Genomic DNA, 22,577 nt, shown 5'->3' on the forward strand with positions numbered 1-22,577 from the left:
TCGAAATGCGGCCGCCGTGGCCGGGATTCGATCCCGCGACCTCGTGCTCAGCAGCCCAACACCATAGCCACTGAGCAACCACGGCGGGTAGGCCAGTAATACCTTTCTTGTATCCTCGATAGCGTCCGGGAGAAGCAGAGGTGCCCGGCAGTCGGATCGTCATGTAGGGCGCGCAGTACTTCTGGACGCAGCACCGACGGAACAACAAGAAGGTAGCTAGCTGGCGCGGACTGGTGAGAAGTTCTTCACGAGTAGATTGTCTTGAAGCGTGAAGAAAGATAATCCGCGCTTAAATGCCCTGGGGACAACGTCCGTGTGCCCTTCCAAATAGTCGACGAGGCCTTTTACCTCCAGGTCTGCCCATTGCTGTTCAGCGAAGTCTTCCGCGCTTATCATTTCAAGGAAGGCGTTGCCATTCTCGTCATCTTGCGGCAACGGGTCAATGGGGGTGCGTGATAGGGAATCGGCATCGGAGTGTTTTCGTCCGGACTTGTAGGTTACAGTGATGTCGTATTCTTGTACTCTGAGGCTCCACCGCGCCAGTCGTCCTGAAGGATCATTTATATTCGCTAGCCAACGCAGCACGTGATGGTCACTGATGACTTTGAATGGCCTGCCATATAGATAAGGGCAAAATTTAGCTGTAGACCAAACGATGGTGAGGCATTCCTTTTCGTTCATAGAATAGTTGCCTTCTGCTTTTGACAGCGACCGGCTAGCATAAGCTATAACCTGTTCGATTCCGTTTCTCCTCTGGACTAGAATGGCACCGAGGCCTAGGCTACTGGCGTCAGTATGGATTTCTGTATCGGCGTACTCGTCGAAGTGTGCAAGTACCGGCGGCGACTGCATGCGTCGTTTGAGTTCTTCAAATGTGTCGGCCTGCGGCGTTTCTCACTTGAACTCAACATCACATTTAGTTAGACGTGTCAACAGCTCAGCGATGTGTGAAAAGTCCTTGACAAAGTGCCTGTAGTAGGCACACATGCCAAGGAATCTATGCACTGCCTTCTTGTCAATGGGTTGCGGGAACTGTGCGATGGCAACTGTCTTTTGCGGGTCTGGACGGACACCAGATTTGCTGATTACGAAGCAAATACGAAGCGAAGCGGCATTTTTCCGGCTTCAGTGTAAGACCTGATGACTTGATGGCCTCTAGTACTGTCGCAAGCCGCCTGAGGTGATCGTCAAAATTTCCATGACGACGTCATCCAAGTAAACGAGACAGGTCTGTCACTTCAATCCTGCTAAAACCATGTCCATCACGCGCTGGAACGTTGCAGGCGCCGAGCACAGTCCGAATGGCATAACCTTGAATTCGTAGAGGCCGCCTGGGGTGATGAAGGCCGTCTTCTCGCGATCTCTTTTGTCGACTTCTATTTGCCAATAGCCAGACTTGAGGTCCATTGACGAGAAGTATTTAGCGTTGCAGAGCAGATCCAATGCGTCGTCTTATTCATGGGAGGGGGTATACATACTTCTTCGTGATCTTGTTCAGCCGACGATAATCGACGCAGAAACATAGGGTTCCATCCTTTCTCTTCACCAAGACTACAGGAGATGCCCACGGGCTTTTGGACGGCTCAATGATGTCGTCGCGCAGCATTTCGTCGACTTGGTAACTTATAGACTCATATTCTCACGTTGAAATTCGGTAAGGGCTCTGGCGGAGTGGCCGAGCACACTCTTCGGTTATTGTGCGATGCTTTGCGACTGGCATTTGTCGAATCCTTGATGACGTTGAAAAGCACTCTTTCTATCGTCGAAGTAAGCTTCTCAGCTGTTGTTGCTTAATCATGGGGAGACTTGGATTTATGTCCAAGTCTGGTTCGGGAACTACGGACATCGGGGTACATGCGGCAGAATCCGAGAGGACAAACACATGGCTGATTTCCAGAATTTCCTCGATGTATGCGGTCGTCATGCCCTTGTTGATGTGCTTGAACTCCTGGCTGAAATTTGTCAGCAACACTTTCGTGTTTCCTCCGTGCAATCGAGCGATTCCTCTAGCGACGCAAATTTCACGGTCGAGCAGTAGACGTTAGTTGCCTTCGATGACGTTTTCTACGTCAGCGGGTATTTCGGTGCCGACCGAAATAATGCTCGAGCGAGGCGGGATGCTCACTTGATCTTCCGACAGCGTTATCGATTTTGACTTCAGGTCTACGATTGCGCCGTCTTGGTTTAGGAAGTCCATGCCGAGAATGACGTCTCGTGAACACTGTTGGAGGATAACGAAGGTGGCAGGGTAAGTCCGGTCATGAACAGGAATCCTTGCTGCGCAGATTCCAGTCGGCGTAATGAGGTATCCTCCAGCGGTTCGAACTTGAGGGCCTTCCCATGCAGTTTTAACTTCCTTCAACTGGGCAGCGATGTGTCCACTCATTACGGAGTAATCGGCCCCTGTGTCCACTAAGGCGGTAACTGCATGGCCGTCGAGAAGCACGTCGAGGTCGGTGGTTCTTTGTCTGGCGTTGCAGTTAGGTCTTGGCGTCGGATAATGGCTGCGTCGTGTTAAACTGAAGCTGGAACATCGCGTCGTCAGGTCGTCTTTCGTCGTCGTATTCTGTGCTTCCAGACTTCGTTGGGACGGCAGCGTGTCGTTATGTCGTCGAGGAAGTTTCTTTGGTGTCTTCGTCGGAGGCGGAGGATCTCCGTCAGTTCGACGAACAGCAACCGCACCTCCATCGGTTGCTGCTTTTAGTTTTCCGGATATGGGCTCGCTGACCAGCCACGGGCTTGGCCAGTGTATGGTCGGCGCTGCGCCGACAGGTAGCGGCCTGGTGATGGCGAACGCGACGGTCGTTGAGAGCTCCACTGAGTAGCGGCGAGGTAGTCGGCGATATCGCGAGGACGTTCACCTTGCTGCGGGCGCGGAGCGTTGACGGCGAAACCTCGCAGTCCCATTTCCCGGTATGGGCATCGTCGGTAGACGTGACCCGCTTCTCCGCAGTGGTAGCAGAGCGGGCGGTGGTCAGGAGCACGCCAAACGTCTGTCTTCCTCGTGTAGCTGCGCTGGGCGATGGGTGGGCATGCTGGCGGCGGCGGTGGTGGTCAACAAAATTGCGGCGTTACAGGGCCCTGGCGCGGTCGTGGAGGGGGACCTTCACGGCGGGCGACGGCGGCGTAGGTCATCGCTTGCGGCTGAGGCTGCGGCGATTCAGGGGCTACTCCGAGTTGTTGTTGGAGCTGCTCACGTACGGCGTCGGCAATCAAAGCCACTTGAGGCTGTGATGATGGAACAGCTTCTGTAGCTCCTCCCGCACGACCACTCGGATAGTCTCGCGTAGGTCGTCGGTGGCCATTGACTGAACTCCGGTGTAGTTTGTTTAGTTTGTGCGGCGGTCGAATTGCCGGTTTCGCATCTCGAGTGTCTTCTCGGTGCTGGTGGCCTCTCGAAGAAACTTGTCGACAGTCTTCGGTGGGCTTCGTACCATTCCGGCAAAAAGTTCCTCCTTCACACCATGCCTGAGTAGGCAGACTTTCTTGTCCTCGGGCGTTTCTGGGTCGGCGTGGCGGAATAGACGGCCCATTTCCTCCGTGAAGATCGCGGTTGTCTCATTGGGTAGCTGCACCCGGGTTTCTAATAGCGCTTGGGCTCGTTCTCAGCACACGACACTTGCGAATGTCAGCAGGAAGCCGCTTCGGAACAGTTCCCAGGTCGTTAAGGTGGCTTCTCGGTTCTCAAACCACGTTCTGGCCGCATCTTCCAATGCGAAGAAGACATGACTCACTTTGTCGTCGCTGTTCCAGTTGTTAAATGTAGCGACTCTCTCATATGTCTGAAGCCAGCTTTCCGGGTCCTCGAACGTTGAACCGCGGAACATCGGAGGCTCCCTGGGCTGTTGCAGCACGACGGGGGACGCTGGGGCTGACATAGGGGTGGACTTGGTGGCGATCTTCCTGGTCGTCTCAGGCAAAAGTCCATGCTCCGGGGGCAGTCCTTGCAGCCTGCTGCTACCTCACTGGTTCTTGGCGACGTTGGTATTGTCTTCCTTGTGCGGGCTTGGGTCACTGCTTTGTGGGGGCGTCCGGTACATGAACACAAAGCACCTCCACCAGATGTCGCGTGGTCGTGACGTCAAAGAACACAGTAGCAATTGTGAAAGGCAAAACTAGCTTTTATTGGGCGAACCTGTGCCCACAAAACAGGCTACACTTAAAGCACAACGAGAGTGGCGAACACAGTCGGCGATCGGCGAAAATCTAATTAACGGGGCAAGCACGTCGGCTTTTATACATCGATCGTCGAATGTTCCAGACTAATCGCTGGGACCCGCGTGTCTTCCACAAAGTTCTACATTATTCGCGTCGCGCAAACATACAATCAGTTTACACAACGTACGATCACAGACAGCGGATGGAAGCATCGATAACATTCCAGAAACTTCCGATACATGCAGGCGCGTCCTGCACTGTGCGATAACATTTGTTAGGCGGTGAAATGTGTCGTCCGATAACGACAAGTACACATGTCAATATGCAATGAATGCTCTTTGCACCACTGCAAAGTTTGGTTCAGATTGAAATTTTAGTTTAGGATTTTGACAAGTAAAATAAATATTACCAGAGCTGCCCCTAACAGCTTCACTGAAATGGGTCTTGTTGATCAATGTTAAAAGGGTAAACAACAGCAGTTTAGAAAGCAACAAATTCCAGAGTTACCAGACCTACTACAAGATACAACTGCAATGTTTCTCCCAATTCCTCCTAAAAAGCAGCTTTGGAAACTATAAGTTCAACTAGGAGTTGCCTACCAACTTACTCATAGGCGGAAAGTTTTAATTTTTTTGGGGGGGGGGGGGGGTGAGGGGGAGAGACAGCTTTCCAAACCCCATATATCATAAGAAGCCAACTTCTCGTTCCTATATATATATATATATATATACACACACACACACACACACATACCCAGGTAATGCTGTCGAGTCAGTGTGTGATTGAAGATGGGGCAGACAACAGCACCGATGTAAATTCCGAACCACACATTGAACGACCACTGGTACTGGTGCCCAGTGCTCTTTAACAAGTGTGGATTGTAGTCACTCTGATAGTGTGCGTTGTACAAATTTACCTGGCCATTTCTGTAAAAATTGACTTCATTTGTGCACCTGGTGTTGTTCAAAAAGTCCGGTGACTCATCGGCTTATGTGAGGACCCAATTTGAAAAAGCTAGACGATTCTGCAGGTCCCTGTCTTCCAAGCATTGGTGCAGGTTAAGGTGGTACGAGTGAAAGGCCTAGTCATTTAGAATCCTCCAAACTGATGACTTGTAAATTGGTACCTGGGCGGCCACGTCCCGCATACTAGCATGAGAGTTCGAGGCCATAAATGCTAGAACATCCATGCATAGGCTAGGACTCAAAGATAGAGTCCTCCGCCACAGTTTCAGGAAGCTGCCAGTTTGCCTCAGGTTTTCATCATTTCTGATGATAGTCAATGCTTTTACTCTACCGCGACACTTCCATGACCGATATATATTTGTGGCTTTCCAGTTGTTGCCATTTGCAGCGCCTAAGGCAATGCTCACGTTTTCCTTCTGCTCATTAGAGAAAGACGCAGAGACTTGGACAAAGCAACATGCACCTTTAAACCTTTGCATTGATATTGCCAATTTCGTGGCAAAAAAAAGAAAAAGAAAACATCTGTGCACTTTATCTACGCTAAGACAACAGCTATTACAGCTTGTTTCCATCTAACACCAAACAACATGCGTTACTTCAGCCGGCGCACGGCAGATGAGATACTAGCTCGATCACAATGTTTTTAATTATTTCCCTTATTTCGTTCTGGCTAACTCAGAGGGACCTTGTTCAAGGGCGCTGCATTTTGATGCAGGTGGGAGCACAGTCACGTGGTATTTCTTATATTTCACGGAGTTTACTTGTCATTCAGAAAAATTAGTACAAAATTAGTATGTCGTTGAATATACCGCGATTTGATGTCTCTTGGCTGTGCCTACAAATGCCTCACTGACATTTTGATAATTACAATAGTACGTCTTGGGTTAGATAATTACAATTATCTCAATCTCAGTATTGACAAAGATTACTGGCAGCTACTTCACTGTACTGGAAACAATGTGCACTAAGTTTTCTTCAAGTAATGCAATTGCTCTTTTTTTTAAATCTGGGTAGTTATATGGTAGTTAATTAGGACACCCTGTATAAATTTATAACCTCTGCCTGCAAGTGATGTTTCCATCCCTAATAACTGTCATAAATTATTAGAGGATTTTCTTTTTACGAGTCATTAGCATTGCTTACTGGAAAGAAAAGCAATACTGACACATATCATTCATATGCAATTCACACACTGTTGATGAAAGACTGCCGAAGGGGCCATTGAAGTCTGCATGTTTCTTTCCAGGGTCAAAAAAGCATTTTGAAGAGAAGTGAACATACAGCAACATATTCATTCTTTAGGCATAGGCTATCTACACCTTTAGAAATAATTTTTAATTGGCCACCTCTTTTTCTGTCAAAATACATAAAAATTTGTCCTGTGCGTTTAAATATATTGTGTATGAGGATGGTGTTTCCAGTGGAAATTTAAAGCAATGTTGAAGTGCGAAGATACGGATGAGGCAGACAATACTAGTGCTTCTAATGCACTTGTCCTCCTAGTGTGAAGATTTGCAGAAATAAAGCAAAAGTATGATGAGGATGTGCACATCCACATAGACAATACTGCAGTAAGCTATTAGCCACAATAAACTTAAGTGAAAAGGTTGAGGCAAGTTAGAAGAAAGATAAAATGATGGGAGTCACACAGCCCTGGTAATGACATTTTATGTGCCTGTGTGAGTGTTTGTGTGGGGGGGGGGGGGAATCCACCCCCTTCCGGAAAACTCCGCAGGGGGCTCGGACCCCGGAGGCCCCCTGAGCCTGCTACAAGGTATGACTGTGATAATTCATCTAATTCCTGCCAAAAACCTGCATTAGAAACTACACAAGGGGGTGCTGTTAAGTACCGAGGCTTACCCAGAAAAAAAGTTTAGCTAGGTAGCTATAATTTGCCTACTATATTGGCTAATCAGTCCATGCTCAATGGTAGAAAATTCAGCTACTACTATGTATGTTTTGAACTTATCTTTCTTCTTCAGATCCAAAGAGAACACGCAGTACACCAAGAAAAGTTCAGAGTGGAAGAATTTAGGACCTTAATCAAGTTCTTGTTTCTTCAAGGCAAAGGTGCAAAGCAAATCCATAATAAACTGTCAAACTTTAGGCAGCATTGGGAGTCTCATATGCTACTGTTAAACAGTGTTTCAAATTTTAAAACTGGCCATTTCTGTGTCGGAAGTGAGAAATCCATGGGAAGACCTGTTCCTGTGTCTGCCTGCAAATGTGAAAGCCATTTATGTCATGATCACGGAGTACCACGGAATATCAGCCAGAAGTATTGTTACATATCTGGGAATATCACATGAGAGAGTCTGTGCCATTACCCACGGCTACTAAAAAATGATAAAGGTTTCCGCAAAGTGCACCAAGAAACTATCGGCAACTGAACAAAAGAGGAAACGTTTAGAGGCCAACCAAAGTCTGCCAGCCAAAAGTGGCCAGCAGACTCCTCTCAAGACATCATGAAGGCACTGCTCAAACATTTTAAATTTCTAGGCCTGACTGACATCTAGGACTCGCTTTTCTTAGTGGACCCAGACTGGGGTTTGTTTTAAATAAAGTTGTTCTCACTCTGCAGAGACATCAGTGACTGTTTTGGAACATTTTGCAAACAGTGATTCAGATTTTCTGGACAAACTGGTAACTAGTGATGAAACATGGATCTACCTGTAATGATCCTGATAAAAAGGAAAAGCCTAAGGAATGGAGGCACAGCGGTTTGCCCAGGCCAAAGAAATTCCATGTGCAAAGGTCAGTGCAGAAGCAAATGGCAACTGTTTTATTAGGGTAAGAAGAGAGTTCTGCTGGTGGACTACCTTCAATAGGGTGCAGCCATCAATGCAGGATATATTGCTGTGTTTTATTGATGCAGTTGGGGCAAAACAGAAAAAAAAGTTGAGAAAAGCTCTCCAAAGCTGTCATCCTGTTGCATGACAAAGCCATGTCACACACTGCAGGTGAAACGGGAAAACTGACCTCTCTAGGGTTTCAAGTGATGCCCCCCTGCCCCATCAATCCTATTCCCCCCCACGGCTCCTTCCATCATCTTTTCCCCAATCTCGAAAAACACCTAAGGGACAAAGATTTGGGAATGTTCTGGAGGAAACTAATTCTGCAATTGAGTGGTTACACCAGCAGACAGAAGAATAGACCATATGCAAAGGTCTGTAAGCAGGCTTTTTCACTTCGTTTGCTGCCCAATTCCACTTTGTTTTGCTGTCTAACACCATGCTGCCAAAGTGGCAGTCTATTTGCAGAGACTTAAGAAGGTGCAGGACTAATGTCGCAAGTGCATATACTTCCTGGGTAGGAATCTATAATAGTCTGGCAGTTACAGCTTCCTAGCTAATTTTTTTCTAGGTAAGGCTCAAACTTATCAGCGCCACCTTGTATGCAGGACAACAGACTCAAATTAAATTATGGGGTTTTACGTGCCAAAACCACTTTCTGATTATGAGGCACGCCATAGTGGAGGACTCCGGAAATTTCGACCACATGGGGTTCTTTAACGTGCACTTAAATCTAAGTACACAGGTGTTTTCGCATTTCGCCCCCATCTAAATGCGGCTGCCGTGGCCAGGATTCGATCCTGCGACCTCGTGCTCAGCAGCCCAACACCATAGCCACTGAGCAACCACGGCGAGTGACAACAGCCTCCTTTCACTTGAACACACTGCTCTGTAAAGTGCCAATTCATACACAAACTACAGATAACTGTTGCACATTAGTATCAACGTAACCCTTCAAGTACTAATTATTTTTATTTCTTGCAGTTTCAGCATTATTGCAGAACAACGCAATTTTAAATTCCTCAAAATGTTTACACCTTCAAAGTGTTTACATCAGCTCCATCTTCTCGAAATGTTTTCGCCGCGATTTTCTGTGGATACCAGCCCTAATTTTGTGCCATTCGAACCGCGAGACCACCAGGACTCTGTAGATACCAAGTTATCAGGTGGGAAATTTTTTTTTCCGGGACTGCGCCCACTTTTGTGTTACGAGCAAGCCGTCACCGTGCTAAGGCTAAGCGCGTGCGCCAGGTGCTCGGCCTACCAGGCTACCTGGCACGTTCCCGCGCGTGTCCGTGCGAGCTGTGCTACGACGCACAAGCCTCTGGCCAAATCTGCGAAGCATGGAAGTCCAAGTATGTGGCAAAGATATTACCCCAGAAGAGTTAACCGCCGAGATGGGCTGGTGTACCGCCCGTTCCCGTCGGTGTACCGCCCGTCGCCCAGACGACCGGCGGGGCAGAAAACTATCCCAAGAACAACAACCTAGGACGCAAGACTCTCGCTCTCGCTATAGACCCAGGCAGCAAGTTAGAACTCAGGTTCTCAAGGCCGGGCGCATGCTCCCACTACTAGCAAATGAGATCAAGATCATCGTCAGACCCAAAGGAGCACTCAATATTTCCTAGGTCGGCAGCCCTACAGTGACTGCAGCTATTCTTCAAGCAATGCAACTTAGCTCAGAAGACAGTCAAAACGACACAATATGCTCGAACAACCAGTAAAACATCATGGTGATCAGCACACCCAGCCCGCAAAATGCGGACCGGTACGTAAGAATCAAGTCCATCCAAGTCAACGGGGTAACCCACGAGGTCAGCGCGTACGAAGCCGCCCCAGATAATACTGCCAAAGGAGTCAGAGGCATCCCTCTCACCGATAACGCCAGACAAGTCTATGCTAACATCATAAATGATCGTAATCCTCTAGCCCTGGCCGCAAAGCGAATCGGTTCCACCACGACCATCGTCATTGCCTTCGACGGACCTGACGTACCATTCATGGTTCGGTATGGCGCAACACTAATCCCATGCTCCCTGTACCGCAAGCAGATCGATATCTGTTACCACTGCAGCCGTCTCGGGCACCGCATGGACGTTTGCCCGTTCCCTAATAACAAGATCTGCCGGGGCTGCAGAGCTCGCAACCCAGATCAAGATCATCAGTGTACACCCAAGTGCACGTTGTGTGGTGGACCCCACCCCACAGCGGACAAAGCTTGAACTGCCAGGTACAAAACGGCGTACGTTATACGAAGACTCCTCGGAGAGTGCCGAGTAGCACAGCATTCAGCCCTTCGATCAGAAGATTTCCCGTCCATGGAGACCAAGCACCGGTCCCGGTCCCTCTCCAGACCGAGGTCAGTCTAGATCAAGATCCACGTCGACTCCAGGAGCCAGATATACCTCAGAAAAGGTGAGCTTCGCAGAGGCCCTGACGGGCGTCTCGCGAGAGGGTCACGTAAAATCGCCCCCACTGACTAAACCCAACACAGACAACACAGATATCGAACACCTTAAGAAACAAAACGCAGTTATGCGTGATTTAATCCAAAACCTTACCCAGGAGGTTCACAGCCTCAAACAACCCAAAACCCAACCCACACCTAACATCCCAGAACCCGCTACCAACAGCCAACCCGAAGAACTCTCAAGACCAGCCCCAAAAAGGCGAGCCCTCCAAGGAGCTCAGGGCCAAGTACGCTCTGAAATCAAGGATATGCTCGTAACACTACAAACCACGGTGGAAATTTTACAGAATTCTCTAATCGCCCTTATGCACAGAGTAACCCCCATGGAAGCTAATATTCAAACCCTTTTCACACAAACCGCTTCCACCACTCAAGCCGTAGCCATGGACACCACAGGAACCGTCGCCGCCACCCTGCCACCTGTGGCATCCCCTATCCATCATGGCTCACACTAACACTGACACAACATTGTGGCAGTGGAACTGCCGAGGCTACCTCCATAAACAACCGGCTCTCCGTCAACACCTCCGTACTACTTCATGTCAACCCGACGTAATCTTTCTCCAGGAAACGCACGATACTCCGGTCAGCCTTCCAGGATATCCCTCTTTCACTGCGAACAACGCTCCACACGGAGTCTCCACACTCGTTCGAAAAAGAATTACCGCAATCGAACACGATCTCAACAATCGGCGTATTGAACACCTCTTCATTGAGCTCATCCCGCACAGAAAATGAAAGGAAGGAATATTTATCCTCAATATCTACAATACTCCATCTCAACGCCATAGCTGATTTCTAACCCTCTTCAAAAAGGCCCATAACATCGCAGGCAGCAGCCCCCTTATCATCGGAGGTGACTTCAATCTCCCGCACAAAGGATGGGGTTACAGACACAGCTCTGCTGCAGGTCGTAACTTATGGCAAGACTCCCATGATCTCAGGGTTACACTTATTACTGACCCAGCCTTCCCCACTCGCGTCGGCACTTCTACTGAACGAGACACGACACCAGACCTCACTTTCACCAAAAACGCAGACGTCCATTGGCGCAACACCCAACACGACCTCGGGAGTGATCACTCTATCATCGAAATTACTCTCCCACACCCAACAGCCGTTATGAAAAGAACAAGGGACTTTACTTGGACGGACTGGGATGCATTCCGTAAACACCGTGTAACAGCAACGACGGACACTCCCATTACCGACATAGAATCATGGTCATGCGGTCTACTGTCCGATACTAAATCGGCCACCCGCATTATCACAACAGACGCCCCGACTGAACGCATGGACAGTAGACTCGCCCACCTTATCGAGGCCAAATCATCCATCCTCTCTAGATAGAAGGGACAATGGCTCAATAGAAGACTCAGGTGGAAGGTCGCACTTCTCAACAAGGAAATTGAAGCACACTGCCGCGTTTTAAGTCAACAGCAATGGTCAGAGCTCTGTCACTCTCTAGACGGGCAACTCCACCACCCCCGCTCGTGGAAAATCCTCAAACATTTGATTGATAGCACCACCACCCGCTCATATCAACAAGATCGACTCACCAAGGTTTTATTCACAGAAAGCAAGACGCATGGCCAGGACCACGTTAAGAATAGCTTATGTCAAAAGTACATCCTATCTGGGCCCACTCAACCTCACGGACCATACACAGGGACCTCCAACCCTGCCCTTGATGAAGATTTCAGCATGGCAGAGATTCATGCTGCCCTGCACAAGCTGAACAGCCATTCGGCGCCAGGCCCAGATGGTGTTACGAATAAAACACTAAGAAATCTAGATGACCCCTTGGTGCAACAACTCACCGAATACATCAACAACTGCTGGCGCCAGGGATCCATTCTCCCGACATGGAAAACGGCCAAAGTAATTCTCATCCCCAAACCTGGTAAGCCATCTAGCCTCGCCAATCTCCGGCCCATATCGCTAACTTCATGTGTAGGCAAGGTCATGGAGCACGTACTCCTAACCCGTGTAAACACTCACCTCGAAGACACATGTGCTTACCCCCACTCGATAATTGGCCTTAGACAGCATCTTTCCACCCAAGACGCTATGCTCCAACTTCAGCATCAAATCCTAGATGGCATATCCCGTCACACGATGGTGATCTTGGGCCTCGACCTCGAGCGCGCCTTCGATAACATAAGGCACTCCACCATCCTCGAACGCATCTCCTTGCTCAACCTTGGAGGATGCACTTACAACTACGTAAGAGACTTTCTATCCAATCGGAAGGCCTTCCTGTCGGTCGGAGACATTCGATCGGAGGAACTCTCCCTCGGCAGCACGGGCACACCGCAAGGCTCTGTCATTACCCCAATACTGTTTAATCTGGTTATGCTTAGATTAGCACAAGAACTACAAAAACTCGACGGCATTGAACACACCATATACGCCGACGAAATTACAATCTGGGCTGCAAAAGGCAGTGATGGCCAAATCGAAACTGCCCTACAAGACGCCATTGATGTCGTAGAAAATTATCTTGAAGGCACGGGACTTGGCTGTTCCCCTGAAAACTCGGAACTTCTCCTATACCTATACCGCCCCACACTCCGTGGACACCCCCCGCGGGGCTCCACGAATAAACACCAATACAAGGAAATAGAGCTCAACCTGAGGGATGGCAGACCTATACCCGTGGTCCCTAGCATCCACGTCCTTGGTATGACCATAGGAGCCAATGGAGCCAACTCTACGGCTATCTCCAAGATCTTTCGACAGACCGCTAATACATCCAAACTGCTGAAATGAGTGACCGACCGACGAGGGGGTATGAAGGAAGAAAGCCTCATCCGCCCTGTCCAATCTTTTATCGTCTGTCACATTACTTACGTTGCGCCCTTTCTCAACTGGTACAAAGCTGAAAAGACTAAACTGGACATCATCATCAGAGGAGCCTATAAGCAGGCCTCAGGACTACCCAACCACACCAGCACGGAACTTCTACTACAATTAGGTATCCACAACACGCTAGACGAGTTAATCGAGGCCCAACGTCGATCTCAACTGCAGCGGCTTACCCTCACGGAAATGGGCCGCAGCATTCTAAACAAGCTTAATATCACCTACCACCATCAACATGGAGACAAACACCCAATACCACGCGACATTCAGCAATGGATACACGCCGACCCTATTCCAAAAAACATGCACCCAGACTACAACAAAGAACACAGGAAGGCACGAGCTACCTCCCTCATCAAAGCTTATACCAACACCGCGGGCGTCGCCTTCGTCGACGCAGCTGAGTAACCAAGATGGACGGCGCTTTGCGGCAGTTACCACAGCAGGCGGCTTGCTCTGACATGCTGCCAGCATCATTACCAAAAATGCCGAGATGGCCGAGGAAGTGGCCATCGCCCTGGCCACTCTTGACCCAGCCTGTCACACCATACTTAGCGATTCTCGCGCAGCAATCAACAACTACATCAAAGGTCGTATTTCTCATCAATCACTCTGTATCTTAAGACAAGCCCCGCATTTGTCTGAAAATCAAATCACCCTCGTCTGGATCCCAGCACACCCCGACGTTGTCCACCCACACCTCACCAACCTCAACGAGGTTACACACTCCGTAGCACGAGGACTAGTCAACCGTGCCGGAGACTGTGCAGGTGCAGCCGCAGGACGCGACCACCTTACAAGATACAACGACCTTGTGAAGTCATTTTACCTGGCAAGAACCTTCCCCACCCCTCACCGCAAGTTAAACAGGGCACAGGCAACCACCCTTCGCCTGTTACAGACGAATACATACCACTCCCTCACACGCTATCACACTATACACCCCGACATCTACCCGAGCCAGATGTGCAAGGTCTGTAAAACTGAATCGGCAACACTCCCCCACATGCGATGGGAGTGCAAACATCAATACCCAGACCTTAATCCCGTGACCCTCTCGTCGAGATGGCACGCCGCCCTGCGCAGCTCCCATCTCGACGACCAACTCTGGGCGACCCAGCAGGCCTACGAAGCGGCGAAGAGGCAAGACCTCGACGTCCCATCGTGGGAGGCCTAGGCCCAGCCGACTGAACTGCTGGTGCTCATTAACGTTCACTCTCTCTCTCTCAAAATGTGGCCACTGTGTCTCAACCTCTCAAAACTTCTGTATGACATTTACTGTTAAACAAGTCATATCTACAGAAGTTCTGGCATTTCATAAAGTTGTCTGCTAAAATCCATCATTACCAGAAAAAAAAAAAATGTGAGAGAGCCCACTACACAACTTTCTATGGGTGTTGCCAGGCAACCAACACTCCACTCTTTCCTGATACACTTAACACAACTGACATTTCAGCACAGGTCTAATCAGAATTGTCATAAGATGCATACTAATTGTTCTAAACTATTTTTGTAAGTGCTTGTGAAGCATAATTTTGGCATTTACAATTGTAGACATGATGCAGAAAGGGATTAAAGGTAGAAGCACCTTAAGACCACAGACAGAGTAGAGCACAAAGCTCAGTGCCCATATACATCTGCTCACTACCTTCAAGCATCTTTTTATTGTCCATGGATTATAGACGACTAAGAAAGACCTTGACAAACTGTCAAGTTTTAATTAGGCTGGCCCCATAAGCCTCAACTAGCTTGGCTTTTCACAATCACTTTACCACTAGAAATAAAACCACAACAGTATCAGCACTCTTTTTAACCCTTTAAGTGCTGTTCCCAAGAAACAATTATCCTAATTCAAATTCTTTATTCGTAAAATGTGCAGCAACTTATCGCCAAGTAGCATTTCAATTTAAAAGCCTGCTAATGACATACCTATAAAAAATTTAATTTGTTGCACTAAGATACCCTGCACCCAAAGGGTTAAAAGGTTAGTATTCTATAACTTCCTGTTTAAACCTTGAAATTCTAGCTGTTGAATGACAAAGTTAACAAATTATTATTTGCATATCTGCCAGCCTGTGAACTTTAGTTCCATAAATATCCTGAGGACATGAAACCAGCAGAAGGGAAGACACTATGCACTTTTCTGTTTTCCCTTGGGCACATATCTTGTAGACTACAATGGCACTTTATTGACGGTACCTTTAGACGCCAGCACACAAGCAGCAGCAAGCTTCGAACAGCAAAGGCTGACAAGCCGCCGACTGGTTTTAGATCATCAAAATTTTCAGCCACTTTGCTGTCGCTTATATTAACTTCTTCAGAAACGTGTCAGAAAACTAGCTTGAAGCAAATACCCCTCTGGTATCCTTTCACCATAAGAATACTTCCAAGGGTATAGTTGGAGAATGGCGAACAAAGCTTATTTGGTAATAGAATACTTTTCATAAAACTTTAAACACTTACATAAAACAAGCTTTCATTTCGGGAAAGTTGGCAGGTATGTGTTTGGGCTCAAATTTTTTATAGTAATTCGTAATAGTGGAACTAAAGCCATTGTGTACTCAAAGCATGCTCCTTTAGCAAGGAATCCCAAGACTAGCCAAAGTTTTGAGATACACGTATAAAGAATGTGGTGCAAATATACACTGGTGCTCTGCAAACTATTTTCTCACAAAGCCACCTTTACACACTACAAAAAACACAGAGTACCTTGTAGAGTATTTTGGGGGTGAATATAATCAAACTGGTGTTCTCGGGATTTGTACTAAAATAACTTTTACAAAGGCACTGAGCACTCAATCTTCGATTCCAAAATTGCATCATGTTTTACGGTCATTACATGTGAATTGCAGCTTACAGTCAATCAGTTATCACAAAATTCTGATGACTACTGCCACATCCCATTTTGCCGAAGAAATAACCTTTTTATCTGCCTTTTTTTTTCATAATCATTGAACCCCTTCTTTGACACACCTAGTATATTTTACTCCTATTATACATATAAAAGGACACATTAAACAACACAATGGGTATGATACATGTACCTGAAAATAAATCAAGCTACACAATTTTAACACAAACTGAATGGTTAGCGTAAAAAAGTATCTTTAAAAGTTGAGAAAGGAAACAAAAACAAAAAATAGAGAGGCAGCAGCAGTCACAATGCAGTTATTAGTTTAATAACTTGGAGCTTAAAGGGCCCCTCACCAGGTCTGTTCATTTTGAGCTGACAAGCGCAGAGCATGCATTGAGTGATAATGTTCGTGTCTGCAAAGTATTACATTGCTACGCACCGCGGAAAGATCTGAAATTCCAAACCAAACGCCGTTTTTCCTTCTCCTCGCGGCCGCCGTGCTCCAAGCCGGAGGATGATGTACTCGTGTGCCTGCACCTACGTACTGGTGTCCACAGTGTGACGTCGCTCGTCATGACACGGGACTTCGAGAATTATTCAAGACAACATCTGTTATCTGTGAGATCTGTTGCTTGAATTGACACATTGAAGTTTAGAGAAACAATAAAACACACAAACGGAATGTCTGCGTGTTTTTTGTTTTACTTCACACCAAAGCAAGAGAGATGTACTTCCACTTCATCTGCTTGTTCCCATGGTCGCGCGGTCACGTGTGTAGGTATCAAAACTATGCCATTTACTACCATGCTCCAGCGCGTGATCAAGCTCTGATCCACTTGTTCTGCCTCAGTATTCGCGTAGCACTGATTTATACCGCTAGTCATGTTTCCTTGTGCATTGCGAGCAAAATCATGAGCTGCGCAAACGAGACAACAGCTCGCATGTGACGCCGTCAGTGGAAGTGCGTAGCGCCGAAAAAAAATAAGAGCGGAGAAAAAAAAAAATGAAGGTGGGGCCTGTGACGTAGGTCCAGTATGGGAGAACGCAGGGAAGGAATTTCGCTTACAAAGGCTAGACGGGGCAAATAGAGAGGGTGTCTTGCTTGGCAGTAGAGTCCGTTTGCTGAAATAATGGGTTCACGGCACTGAAATATTTTTATCTTGGCTATTAATGAGCCGATTTGAAAAATGTTTGCGGCAGAACGCTCCCTAGAGGGCATGTAACAACTTCCAGTGTATAACCGAAATTTGCTATGGGGCCTGGTGAGGGGCCCTTTAAGGTTTCAAAGAAGCACTATGGGCTCAAAGACTCTGGACAACTTTTACTCCATTGGCTTCTTTAAAAATGCACATTAATCAAATGTTTCGAAATGATTCGAAACCATACATAGTAGTAACATACCAGGACACGCAGCATATGAGCCATTGTGACTGCAGGGATGGCAATGGTAAAGGTATGCTGAAACGTACTTGTCACAGTCTCTAATGTGCAAAGCAACTCTTCAGAAGTTTAAGTCCATTTGGCCAAACTTAAATGGATTTAAACTTCCACTGTTTGTGTCAGTTAGGCATGGAAACAGCTGTTTTACTATTGCACTAAAGTGCAACATAGCAATGCAGCGTTGCACGTACCCCTTCTTCGGCAGTAAGGAAATGAAGTCGCGTTGCAGCATTGGCCTCAGGAAAGTGCTGATGCGCGAATGCTGGCAGTGAGACATGCGCGCTAGCAGCGCCTCAACAAACTGTGTCTGAACTTCTTCTGGCCAGGTGTCAAAAGAGATGAGGCACCGCTCACGATCAGCCTGTGATGCTGCATGCCCACCACCTGTACCGCTGCACTGTTTTGCGGACTCGCACAGTTGAGTCCCCTGCACCTTGAGGGGGAAAAAAAAGCAGTTAACACAACCTCTTGCCAACTAACATGACAACAAACTGCACACAAATTCATAGTATGCACTAACTTAAAGGGCAACTCCAGCGATTTTTCGATGTCCACTGATATTAATAAAATTTTGAATATATGTTCTTTTACATTATGATTATCTGCGCCAAACTATATGGCTGCAAGTCATTTAGTTTTCCTGAAAATGAATTTTAAAGACTGGTTGCATTCCCGACTACTTTTTACTGGCCACCCTGTATTTGCTGTGTCAGAGAGTACACTGCCACTGTTAAAATTGTTGCTTAAATCGCCGCTTTCTAGTTCAGAACCTCTGTAAAAGCTCCCTGTGTGGTCAGGAGACATCATCAGCTTCGTTTCTTTGGTGTTAGCACCATGTGTACTGCGTATTTAGTACACATTCTACGTGGTTACATTCGGGTAGTGTAGGATCTGACATCGCTGACTCATCATGACATCACATGAAGCAGCTACTCGTTTTGATTTCTGTATCTCATTTATTGGTCATTTAAAATTATTGATGAATTTCTAAGCAAATTTAACTACCCTACTACCGGTGACAGGATTGTCAATGCCACTTGAAGATGACAATATCCTAATATGATAAAAAAACACCGGAGTTGCCCTTTAAGCGATGCACCATGACCACCTACAATCCTCATTACTATTAACATGCAATTGATCAGGAGACTAAGAAAAGGAACACTGACAAAGTTTCAGCGTGCATGTGTTTATAGGCAGTGTTTATTATGTGTTTATATAGCTTAAAAAGATTCCAGGCAATATAGAGCAGTTCATACTATGTTGAAGAAAAAAACTAAAGAAAAAAAAGCAGTGAGAGCATGCTGCAAAGTTTAGGTACTGCTAATGGTGGCAGCCAAACCCACTCTCCTATTGATGCCAGCACTGATAGGTCACTCTAGATGGTAGATGAAGTGTGCCGATTATGATATTTTATGTCCTGTATGAAGTACTGAAGGGCTCTGCATTTACCTTGGACTATATCACCGGCCATAGTGTAAATGGAAATCCCAGGTCATATTTTGCAATTCTTATCAGCCGTCACACTGTGGCCAATCCCAGCAAGAATTGGTGAAGCCAGAACAATTTTGGAAAATAAAATATTGCTACAAAATTACAGCATCTACTACACAAAAATATGATAAAATAACACTGCAGCACAGGCCGTAGTGAAAGCATCCTCTGGGATCACCTAGCTTGTGGTTGATGTAGGGCAGGATTTGAGCTGTAACAAGACTCATCCATAAGTGAACTGCTTTTAAGCAGAACAGTTGGAAGTGTCCAATGAAAGCAAATCATGTCTAGTTCTCATCAGTCATGCCTTTAGGCAAAGAAAAAAAATCTGTTGCAACATACAGGAGGCATTTTTCATTCCTGAAGATTTCATGCTTGATAAGGTGCCAAAGCACTAAAAGGGGCTACAGGAGGATTTTAAATTAAATTTGACCACCTGGGATTCTTAAGCATGCAGCCAAAGGCCAGTACACAGGCATTCTTGCATTTCATCTTATCAGAATGATGTTGACATGACCCAGAATTCAACCCACAACCTTGTGCAGAATGTCATATGCAGAGTGTCATAATGAACTTCTATTCAGAATAATGATTCACGATTTGTGGCCTATGGCACTAAGTAAGCACTATGCATTAACCAATATTGCACAATGTTATGGTAGCTATGTGTACTCAAGTAGATGGTGGAAGTGCTAAATAGAAGATACTCTGCATACTGAGTATCAAAGTTGTGTGCTAAGTTCTCTAGCTCACTGAAATATACGGGAAATGTCAATTTGTCATGTACTCCCAATTATCCCTGATTCAATGTTTTAATTTAAGATTGTGCAGAAACACTTCAGTCTTTATAATAATCCTAACAAGATTAAACAACATTTGAAATGTCACACAAGTGCAAACTGTTCCGAGTGCACATCTCCTGCTAAGCAAACCCATTGCAGATGTTCTTTCAATCGCACAGAACTCTGCTGTTACACAGACATGAATGCACAAACCCAGTTTGTTTTGTTATTCTCAGTCCCTGAAAATCAAATACTTCTAAGCAGAACAATTTCAATGCCACCCCAGAAAATGTACCCAAAAGTAGATGTAGCAGCTGGCTGATGATCACAAAGCACAATGCCAACTGGTTCTTAGTAGCACTAGAACAGCGAGTCAGCACATTTCCTGTACATATATTGAATAAATGCAATAACACTTAATACTACCAGTCAGAGTGTGGACCTCAGATAAAAGGCTACAAGAAAGTAGCTTAGGGACATCCAGGGCCCAGAGAACAGTTGCTAACAGATGTCACACAATGGCAGAATAGAAGCACTATGTCAATGTAGTCACAAAACAAATATTACAACCCTTATGGACACTGAATCTAACAAGAATCATTGAGGCATGAAATGTACGACAAAAATGGACACGAGAAGTAGAAAAAATTTAAACCAATTGGACATCAGGAAGCAACATTACTTGATACTATTAATAAAATACTGCCTGCCCTGGCAGCTCAATCATGCTGCCTCATTTATAAATGCACACAACAGGGTTGCAGTCATTTTTATAAGTGACAGCATTACTGTTGCACTGATGCAGTTTTATTGAGGCAGGCGAAACGACACATTGCTTCAGAGGTAAGCTTCACAAGCTCACCTTAGCCCGAATTCCTTGAAGGCACAAAAAAGCAATGATATACTCTTTTATTGTGGCCATTTTAAAATGCTTGCCAAATGGATTGCGGCTACTTGATGTAGGGTTTGTTCACAAGGGCACTTCTGGACATCACAAAAATTGGAGGTAGTGGTCACATAGTGTAACGAACCTTTGTCGCATGCACCAGTTAATCTGGACTAGTGGTCACCAGCCACACAATTACCATGTCAATGAAAGCTGGATGCATGCCACAAACTATTTTCTTTCTTTCACTCAGTGACTGTGCTTTCAACATGGTATCATATGCTTGGTCCCCAGCTGTCCCTTCCATCAGAACATGCAGCACCTTTCGTCCTCACTTTTTATCCCCTATTATCTAACCTAAAGCTTTTGGCAAGACTTCAATTACCGCACCGGCTCACTTATCAGTGATACAATTAACCCCCTCCACTTGTACCCCCACCCACAATTTTCATGACTTACAGAGGAGCCCCTGGAGCTTAGAACGACAGAAAGCTGAGCTAGTTCGTAAGGATTCATAATGCAAGGAAGGGGTAAGGCTTGCAGACACGAACATAAGAGAAGTGGACATCATGAACGCCGCTTTGTGTCCGTGTCTGCACGCCTTACCCCTTCCTTGCATTATGAGCCCCTGGAAACAAACCCCACGTGACAAAATTTGGCAAACTTATTGAATTTGTCACATTACGTGATAATTCATTTGTTGCATGTTCGAGAAATTGAGGCCTCATACCGTGATTACGGAGTCAGCGGCTGTCTAACTGGAAAATAAAGAAAAAGAAGTGAAAAAATTTTGTGCCGGTGCTTGTGTGTGTCATTTACAGTGCAAAGCACCTAAAAGCAGAACGGTGGCAGCAGCAAGACCACCCAACTTTGGTTACAATGACAGTGTTGCAATGAAATGCTGATGGCATGATGAGTGCTGCTTTCAATGTAGCAATCATTCTCAGGATTCAAAACTATTTTCTCTTAGACGTCAGCCAATGCAGTGTCTTCAGCATGCAGTCAGTCACTATATCGTCATCGTGCTGCCGTTGTCACGCTGGCTCTTTTTCATTATCCTCCAGCTGCCACTGTCATCATCATCATGCCATTAACTGCTTCACATAGAATGTTACTTAAAAAGCCCCTAAATCCCTGTAGCTGGAAAATTTGTGGTGTAGTGGCAGTTATGTACCAGTCAACAATGAACAAACAGCAGGAATCAGTTTTCTAAATGATAACGTAATTGTAAAGTTATGGCCATTTGATGACCACCTATGCAGCCACCACAGTTTCTCGATCACCTTCACTACCCTTCCCATGGGCACTCTCTCCACTCTATCCAGCTACATGCAGTGCTATGCAGTGCAACGAAAGCTATACGTCACATCAGCCAACCAGAAGAAAGGCTCCTGCTTTGTCTGCTGCTGGTCACCCTACACACAACACTAACTGCACGGAAATTTTACAGAAGTACCAGTAGTACACAATGGGCAAGTTCCCTCCCTTCTCAGAACACACAGCCCACTCTCATCCCCTGTCAACTTCCAACCAGTTGACACTATTATACCCTCGTGACACCATGCATATGACCCTGCTGGAATCGCGACATGTTAAAAAAAAAAAAAAAAAAGACCAAAAAACTTGCGACTACCCTGCAGCACTTCGCAGTCATGTTCAGCAAAGATGATTGGCAGAGTACTGGGTAAACAATGCACGTATTCAAAATGTGTTCAAGGTGAGGGACCAAAGGAAAGAGAAGGGTAGGGAATTGAACCAGAATGGGAAGTCCAATTTGAACATAGGTTCAAAACTTCAACAGTGATTTAGGGGCCAGAGCCTTGAAGGATGCGAAAGGTGCCCAAGTTATCATTTTAGCAATTAATCCTAAC

At 46.3% G+C, this 22,577-nt stretch overlaps 1 protein-coding gene across 1 annotated transcript in view; it reads right to left on the reverse strand.

Moving 5' to 3' along the window:
- Positions 1–22,577, reverse strand: part of slmb (beta-transducin repeat containing E3 ubiquitin protein ligase slmb) — a 48,287-nt gene that overhangs the window by 17,681 nt on the left and 8,029 nt on the right. The window contains exon 2 of the mRNA XM_075676616.1: positions 17,736–17,977. Coding sequence (XP_075532731.1) covers positions 17,736–17,977 — 242 coding nt within the window. The remainder of the gene's footprint in view (positions 1–17,735; positions 17,978–22,577) is intronic.

Source organism: Dermacentor variabilis, unplaced genomic scaffold (assembly GCF_050947875.1).
Source record: "Dermacentor variabilis isolate Ectoservices unplaced genomic scaffold, ASM5094787v1 scaffold_12, whole genome shotgun sequence".
Lineage (NCBI taxonomy): Eukaryota > Metazoa > Arthropoda > Arachnida > Ixodida > Ixodidae > Dermacentor > Dermacentor variabilis.